The sequence below is a fragment of the Eimeria tenella genome, genomic scaffold, assembly GCF_000499545.2.
Source record: "Eimeria tenella Houghton genomic scaffold, Eth_scaff89, whole genome shotgun sequence".
Taxonomy (NCBI): Eukaryota; Apicomplexa; class Conoidasida; order Eucoccidiorida; family Eimeriidae; genus Eimeria; species Eimeria tenella.
The window spans coordinates 146,358-154,639 of record NW_013543464.1 but is presented as its reverse complement, the minus strand read 5'-3'; the positions used below and the strand labels follow the sequence as shown (position 1 = coordinate 154,639).

Here is an 8,282-nt window from a genome sequence, read left to right as displayed (position 1 = left end):
TTGCTGCTGTTGCTGTTGCTGCCAAGTTCTACGACGACGTGTACTACAGCAACAAGCACTACGCGCGGGTGGGGGGTGTACGTACACCCGAACTCAACCTGCTCGAGGCGCAGTTTCTTTCTCTCATTTCTTTTCATCTTTCCGTTTCTCCGCAGGAGTACAACAGGTACCGGACGAACGTGATGGCAGCAGCGCTGAGTGCTTCGCTGCAGCAGCACGCGCTGCCGCGCCGCCTGCAGCAGCAGCAGCAGCTGCTGCTGCAGCTGCACGCGCAGCAGCAGCCGCTGCAGGCGCCCCACGCCCAGCAGCGCGGCCGCTTCCCCCGCCACGCCGAACTCCACGCCCAGCAGCAGCAGCTGCTGCTGCAGCAGGCTGCTGCGCCCGACGCGCAGCAGCAGACGGCCCGCAGCCACAACCCCCACACCCACCGCCAGCTGCAGCACGAACGCCCCAAGCAGCAGCACCAGCAGCAGCAGCAGCAGGAAGAGGCCCCGGGAACCCGCGCAGCGGAAGCCTTCCCCCCCGAGGCCGGACTCCAGGACCAGCAGCTGCAGCACCAGCAGATCCAGCAGCAGCACAGCCAGCAGCAGCACAGCCAGCAGCAGCAGCTCCAGCTGCAGCTGGCCATGGTCGCCTACGCAGCAGACCGGGGCCCGCACAGCCACCGCAGCAGCTGCAGCGACAGCAGCTGCAGCGGAGGCACCAGCTGCTGCTGCTGCTGCTGCAGCTGCGCCTGGCAGCAAAGCCAAGCAGACGGCAGCACTGTTGCTTCTTCTGGGGGCCTCCGGCTAAGCGAGTCCGTCGAGACGCCTAGCAGCAGCAGCAGCGCAGCAGCAGCAGCAACTCTTGTTGCAGCAGCAGCAGCCTGCGAAGACTCCCCACTGGCGGCTCAACCGGCCAGGGGCCGCAGCTTCCAGCAGCCCCAACTGCAGCAACAGCAGTTGCAGCAGCAACAGCTGCTGCAGCAGCAGCAGTTGCAGCAGCAACAGCTGCAGCAGCAGCAGCTGCAGCAGCAACAGCAGCTCCAGCAGTTGCAGCAGCAGCAGCAGCTCCAGCAGCAACAGCTCCAGCAGCAGCAGCTGCAGCAACAGCAGTTGCAGCAGCAGCTGCAGCAGCAGCAGCTGCAGCAGCAGCAGCTGACCTTGCAAGCACATGCATGTGGCAGCAACAGTTGGTGTGTCGCCAGCAGCAGCTACGCCGAGCAGCACCACAGCACTGCAGCAGCCGGCGCAGCAACAGCAGCAGCAGGGTACGGCGTGCAGCCTCGACATTTTGTGGTGCTTGGACAAGACCAGCGGCAGCAGCAACAGCAGCAGCAGCAGCACTCAGGGGTATGGGGTATGCTCTGTCACCCAGAGGAGGACTGCTGCGCCCCTGCAAGCGAACAGCAGCAATACGGACCACTACTGGGGCAGCAGCAGCAGCAGCAGCAGCACTATTGCCAGAACGGGCTGCAGCAACGGCTGCAGCTGCAACTGGCGCAGCATTTGCAGCAGCAGCAGCAGCTGCTGCAGCTGCGGCTGCAGTCTCGGGAGCACCGCTGCCAGGCAGTCAGTGCCCGGCCGCGGCGCATCGTACGAGCTGCTGCTGCTGCTGCTGCTGTTGCTGCTGCTGCTGCTAGTGGGTCTTACTCTGTTTCTGAGGAAGATACACCTCTGGGGGCTCCAGCAAAAAGGCGGGGAGACACAAAGAGCAGCACCTCAGCAGCAGCATGTGTGAGGGGCTCCGAGTGCCTCTGCAGCAGAGACGCAGCAGCAGCAGCAGCTGCTGCTGCTGCTGCTGCTGCTGCAGGCAGTAGTACAACCAGCAGCAGCGGGGGTGGAGCTGGTGCTTCGGCAGCAGCAGCAGGGAGAGCCGGCGGGTCCTTCTTGTCGGGCCCCGCAGCAAAGCCGAGCTTGTCTTGCAGCAGCAGCAGCAGCTGCTGCTGCTGCTGCTCCACAGTCTCCCCCTCAATGGGGCACGCAACTGGCAGCACTTGCTGCGCCTCTGAGGCTCCTTCGCCCACTTCCCCAGCCTGTTACACTTCGCCGCAGCAGCAGGAGTTTGCTGCTGCGCAGCCAGCAGCAGCAGCAGCAGCAGCAGCAGCAGCAGACGGGGAGGGGTGCTGCGGTGACGATGCCTTCACCCAGAGACTGATCACTCGCCTGCAACAGCAGCAGCAGCAGCAACGGTCTTTGTTCCTGCAGCAGCAGCAGCAGCAGCAGCGAGCTCTCATGCGTCTGCAATTTCCAGGGGCCACGGCCTCCCACACTCAGCAACAGCAACAGCAGCAACAGCAGCAGCAGCAGCAGCAGCAGCCTCTCGCAGACCCTTGCGCCACACCAACGGAAGCTGGGTACTGCAGCAGTTCTTTGAGGGACCAACGGTTGCTGACGGTTTTGCGTGGGCAGCAGCACTTGCTGCAGCAGCGGCTGCAGCAGCAGCAGCACCTTCTGCGACACCAAAGGCTAGCCATTCAGCAGCAGCAGCAGCTGCTGCTGTGGCTGCGCCACAGCACCAGCAGCAGCAGCTGCAGTCCCAGCGAAGTGCTGCAGTATTCATCAGCTTCCAGGCTGTATGAGGCAGAGCAGGCGCAGCAGCAACAGCAACAGCAGCAGCAGCAGCAGCAGTTGCTAGTGCCGCAGCAGTTGCTGCGGCAGCAGATTGTGCGTGAACAACGTTTTAAGCAACAGCAGCTCCAGAGGAGCTGGTGCCACCGTGTCGCCGGGCAGCAGCAGCAGCAGCAGCTGGTGCAGCAGCAGGAGCTCCGGCAGCACCCGCTGCAGCAGCAGCAGCTGCAGCAACCGGCCCGCCCAGTGCTCTTGGGCGGCGCAGACCCCAGCGGCAATGTGGGTATTTCAGCAGCAAAAGCGGCAGCAGCAGCAGCAGCTGCTGCTGCTGCTACTAAGTCAAACGACTCGCATCAGCCTGCTTCCTCTCCCAGGAACTGCGGCGCATAGCAGCAGTGACTGCAACAGCGCAGCAGCATCAGCAGCAGCAGCAGAAGCAGCAGTAGCAGCAGTGTGCCCGCCTACTCGCTGCGACAAAAGCAGCTGCAGCAGCAGGAGCAGCAGAGTTTTGTTGTGTTGCCTTAGAGATTAATTGCTGCTGCTGCTCACGCGGCCTCGCCAACAGCCTCCGCTGCTGCAGCAGATGATAGTGCTGCTGCTGCAGCAAGCAGAAGCGGCAGCAGCTGCTGCCGCAATTTTCATTCAGCGCAGGAGCGCTGGAGTGTATGTACATGCAGCGCCTATAGGTGGGCAGCAACAGCAGCTGCTGCTGCTGCTGCACCAGGGCAGCAGCTGCTTACCATTTTTCTCTGTACTAAAGCAGCAGCAGGAGCAGCGACGTGCTGCTGCTGCTAGTGACCCCAGGAGATTTGACTGGGGAATTGGCCTGCAGCAGACAGAGAGAGCGGCAGCAGCAGCAGCAGTAAGCTGCTGCTGCTGCTGCTGCTGCTGCTCAAAAGCCACCAGGAGACTCCGCCAGCGGTCCCCGTCGCAGGCCCCACAGCTGCGGCCGTTTGTATGAGAATGTAATAAGAGCCTGTAGAGCAGCAACTTCTCGCTTTGTGTCTCTGCTGCTGCTCCAGCAGCAGCAGCCAGTGCTGCTGCAGCAGCGGCCAGAGCTGCGGCAGCGGCAGCAGCCAGAGCTGCGGCAGCGGCAGTAGCCAGCGCTGCTGCAGCAGCGGCAGCATCCAGTGCTGCTGCCGCAGCAGCCGGTGCCGCCGCAGCAGCAGCCAGCGCTGCAGCAGCGGCAGCAGCCAGTGCTGCAGCCGCAGCAGCAGCCAGCGCTGCAGCCGCAGCAGCAGCTATGTAATTCATTGCTGTAGCTGAGCTGCTGAAGGCTCGTGTCGCTACAGCACAGAAAGAAGACTTCAGTTCCGTTATGCTCGTTTGTGCTGCTGCTTCTGCTGCTGCTGCTGCTTTTGTTGCTGTAGCTCCTGCACGTGTAGTATGCAGAAGGCTAGCTAGGGCAGCACACGAGGCATTCACTGCAGCTGCAGCAGCAGCTGCAGCAGCTAGCCCCGTGGAGTTTGTTTGTGCTGCCGCTGCTGCAGCAGCATTTGCTGCTGCGGCGGTTACACTCGCATTTTGCAGCATGATAGGTAGAGCAGCAAACGGCAAGCGCTGCAGCAACAGCTGCAGCAGCAGCAGGTGCAGCAATAGCTGCAGCAACAGCCGCAGCAACAAGAGCAATCCCTTGCACTTCAAAAAGCTATCAAAAGTTCTGCAGCAGCAGCTATACACTCAACTGCTGCAGCACCAGCTGCTGCTGCTACGCATCAGCTGCAGCACTAGCAGCAATTTTTTGGGTGCTTCCTGTTAGGGTGTTAGTCTTTCAAACAGGAGCAGCAGCAAATGCTGCTGCAGCTCGTCAGAGCAGCAGCAACTGATGCAGCTGCTGCTCGTCTCAGCAGCAGCGGTTGCTGCTGCTGCTCGTGTCAGCAGCTGCTGCTGCTAACAGTCTTGCTGCTCCAGCTGTGCGCAGCTGCAGCGCCAGCGCCACGAGGTGCTGCTGCCTATGGCCTCTCAGCAGCAGCAATTTGCTGCAGCAGCCTGAAAAGGGGGCCTGGAAGCCGGCGGCTGCTTCTGCTGCTGCTCGGTGCAGCAGGAGCAGCAGCAGCAGCTGCAGCTGCTGCTGCTGCTGCTGCCTCTCGCACGGCGCAGCACAAAGTCCGAAGGTCCTGCTCCCTCGCCAAGTGGCGCTGCAGGTGCAGCAGCAGCGGAAGGTCCCGCAGCAGCAGCAGCACAGCGTCGCCGTTGGTGGCCTCGCGCAGCAGCTGCAGCAGCAGCAACACGCAACATAAGAACGACACAGGGAAGCTCTGCAGCAGCAGCAGCAGCTGCTGCTGCTGCAAAAGCAAAGTGCAGGGGCAGCTCAAATGTCCACTATCGCAGGAAGAGAAAAAGGCGCTGCACATGCAACAGCTACTGCTGGTGCTGCTGCTGCTACTTCTGCTGCGGCTGCTGCTACTTTTGCTGTTGCTACTGCTGCTGCTGCTGCTGCTGCTGCGATCTCAGCAAACAGTGGGGTGGCTCACAGCTAGACGCTGAGCAGAGGGTAGCATATCAGCTGCTGCTGCTGGCGGCTGCTGCTCATCCATAGCATGAAAAAACGGCGCTTCCTGCTGCTGCTGCTGCTGCTGCTGCGGCTGCCGCTGCTGCTGCTGCTGCTGCTGCTGCTGCTGCTGTGTTGGCCTGATGGGGGCGAGGGCCACAACTGCCCCAATCGGCAGAGAGCTAACGCCGTGCCCCTCTATCTTTATTTCTTCCCTTAAACATACCTCATCTGCTGCTGCTGCTGCTGCTGCAGCTGCAGCAGCTGCTGCTGCTTCTGTCCCTGTTTCGTCTGCTGCTGCTTTTGGCTGCTGCTGCTGCTGCTGCTGCCAGCTGGGTTGCATGTGGCGCCTCACAGGCATGCGTGGCCGCCCCTGGATTGCCTGCCTCCCTTCGGAAGTGCTGCTGCTGCTGCTGTTGCTGCTGCTGCTGCAGGCTTCGGCTGCAGGCACTTCGCCTTTAGCAGCTGCCAGCTGCTGCTGCAGCCCTTGCTGCAGCAGCAAACCCCGCTGCAGCAGCAAATGGCCTGGGACTGAGGCCGTCCAGGCCTCTACCTCCATGCTGCCTCCCGCTGCTGGTTTGATAACTAAACAGACCTGCTGCTGCTGCTGCTGCTGCTGCTGCTGCATGAGCAGCAAGAGGGCCTCGATCGCCTCAGCGGGAGGCTTCTGCTGCTGAGAGCAAGAAGAAAAAAAACAGCAGCAAAATGATTTAAATAAATAAATAAATAATAAAAATAAATAAAATAATTAAATAAAAATAAATAAATAAATAAATAAATAGTAAAAATAAATAAATAAATAAATAATAAATAAAGGAGAGGCAGCAAAGAACAGAAGGGCAAAAGAGGCAGAGGGGAATGAAGACAGGCAGAGACTAAATATTGTAACAGGAGACAAACCCTAAACCCTAAACCCTAAACCCTAAACCCTAAACCCTAAAACCCTAAACCCTAGGAGAGAAATGGAGACAGAGGTAGATAAAAAGAAATAGCAAAAGGAGACACAAGTAATTGAACACCTGCAGCAGAAAAGAGCAGCAGCAGCAGCAGCAGCAAAAAGGCGAAGAGGCAGCAGCAGCAAACAGACGCAGAAGCTGCAAAACCACAAACGCCCTTCTTGCTGCTGCTGCTGCTGTTGCTGCTGCGGCGGCGGCTCTCACCTGCTGCTGCCCCAGCAAGGAGTTGCCAGTAAAGGACCGCGAAGCCCTAAAGAAGCTGCTGCTGGGCTGCTGCTGCTGCTGCGGCTGCTGCTGCGGGGGAGCGGAATATACGAGGCAGCCAACCTGCTGCAGGCCGAGAAGCTGCGCCAGCTGGTCTGCTGCTCCAGAAGCCCTTTTTCGTGCCTGCAGCAGCAGCAGCAGCAGCAGCAGCAGCAAAGCAGCTGCGTACGAGACTGAGAGATTCAGCGCGGCTATACATATGGGATGCAGTAATAGGGACACCAGCAGCAATAGCAGCAGCTGCAGCAGCAGCAGCAGCAGCAAGTCACACCTCTGTATCCTCCGGCAATAGGAAAACAGCATCTACCACTACCACCGTTTTGCTGCTGCTGCTGCTGCTGCTGCTGCTGCCGCCAGTCCCAGTCATCCTAGGACTGCTGCGGCCCTGCTGCTGCTGCTGTTGCTGCTGCAGTCGTCTGCCGTACAGGATCCCCAGAGGTCGAGGCCCTGTAGTTGCTGCTGCTGCTGCTGCATCTGCTGCCGCTGCATCTACTGCTGCTGCATCTGCTGATGCTGCATCTGCTGCTGCTGCATCTGCTGCTGCTGCATCTGCTCGCAGCTCTTTCCGCTGCCGCTGCAGCACCAAGGCTGCTGCTGCAGCAATTTGCTGCTGGGCGGAAGGAGAGACAGCAACCTGCACAGAGGAATGGCACGCAGCAGCAGCTGCTGCTGCTGCAGCCTTAGGGCGAGCAACACACATAACACAAGATAGCAAGAACCCAGCAGCAGCAGCAACAGCAGCAGCAGCAACAGCAGCAGCAGCAGCAGCAGCAGCTCCAGACCTCAATTTGAGGGGGTGACGCGAAGTCAGCAGCAGCAAAACAGAGGGGCTGCGGAAGCTTTGCTGTCTGTGCTCCACCCAGCTGCTGCTGCTGCTGCTGCTGCTGTGGCCCTATCCAGGGCCCGCCTGCAGCAGCAGCAGCAGCACGAGCATCAGTGAGAAGGCGCTTTCGTCGCAGTGCTGCTGCTGCTGGACCTGCTGCAGTAGCCAGCGCCCACTGCCTCTGTCTCAAAGTGGCCGTAGCTCTGCTGCTGCTGCTGCTGCTGCTGCAGATGCTCGTGCTGCTGCTGCGATCCCCGGCGGAGAGAAGAAGCAGGAGGCAGCAAACCCATGGGCAAGACAAAGAAAAGGGGAAAAGGGAGGTCATCTCACATGAACCCGAAACCCTAAACCCTAAACCCTAAACTATAAACCCTAAACCCTAAACCCTAGACTGAGGACACGCTTCAGTGCAGACCCTCTCGAGTAGGGGTCAGCCCTAGGGGCCGAGGGTTTAGGGTTTTCTGCTGCAGCAGCACGAGAGAGTATCGAGACAGCGCGGCGCCAGCCTGGCAATTCAAACCCTAAACCCTAAACCCTAAACCCTAAAACCTAGGGCCTAGACGTTCGAAAACGAGTCGCCTTTTGCTAATTAATAGCTGACTTCATCATATTTCAGTAACAGTTTGTTATTTTGGGCTTCCGCGCTTCTCTTCTGTTGCTGCTGCTGCTGCCGCTGCCGCCGCAGCAGCAGTGTCATGCAACAGCAGCAGCAGCAGCAGCAGCAGCTGCAGCAGTATCAGCAGCAGCAGCATCGGCGCTGAGGGATATGCACCCTAATTCTTTTTGAAATCTTGGAAACGCGCAAAAGGGAAAATTCCGGCCAATAGCATCGTCTAGGCCGCCAAACCCTAAACCCTAAACCCTAAACCCTCGAAGACCTGTACGGCACTGCTGCGCAAACGCTCTGTGCGGCCTTCCCAGTAACATCTGGAGCCAATTGTTCGGCGATAAGGTTTAAGGGTTTAGGGTTTAGGGTTTAGGGTTTAGCGCTCAGAGTTTAGCTCTGGAGTCCAAGGCTGGGTTCCCCGCATGCAAGAAACAGGCATCCAGGGGCCCCACGTTGTGCGCAGAGGACCTCCTAGGGTTTAGGGTTTAGGCTTTAGGGTTTAGGGTTTAGGGTTTAGGGTTTGTGAGCTCAATGGTGAAGCGGCGCCGCGCCGCCGTGGAGGCGAAAGATGAGGGGGAAGCTGCAGCAGCAG

General features: G+C 59.6%; 2 protein-coding genes across 2 annotated transcripts in view; one reads left to right on the top strand and one right to left on the bottom strand.

Moving 5' to 3' along the window:
- Positions 1 to 182: 182 nt before the first annotated feature.
- Positions 183 to 2,939, top strand: ETH_00033155 (cyclin, N-terminal domain-containing protein, putative; the record flags this gene model as incomplete). The annotated part of the gene is made up of 1 exon (XM_013378492.1): positions 183 to 2,939. The coding sequence occupies one exon, from the start codon at positions 183 to 185 to the stop codon at positions 2,937 to 2,939; it is 2,757 nt and encodes a 918-aa protein (XP_013233946.1).
- A 1,562-nt stretch (positions 2,940 to 4,501) lies between these two features.
- Positions 4,502 to 8,282, bottom strand: part of ETH_00033150 (uncharacterized protein) — a gene marked incomplete at both ends in the record, with an annotated part of 7,579 nt that continues 3,798 nt past the window's right edge. The window contains 6 exons of the mRNA XM_013378491.1: positions 4,502 to 4,762; positions 5,024 to 5,713; positions 6,201 to 6,383; positions 6,532 to 6,894; positions 7,043 to 7,167; positions 7,499 to 7,589. Coding sequence (XP_013233945.1) covers positions 4,502 to 4,762; positions 5,024 to 5,713; positions 6,201 to 6,383; positions 6,532 to 6,894; positions 7,043 to 7,167; positions 7,499 to 7,589 — 1,713 coding nt within the window. The remainder of the gene's footprint in view (positions 4,763 to 5,023; positions 5,714 to 6,200; positions 6,384 to 6,531; positions 6,895 to 7,042; positions 7,168 to 7,498; positions 7,590 to 8,282) is intronic.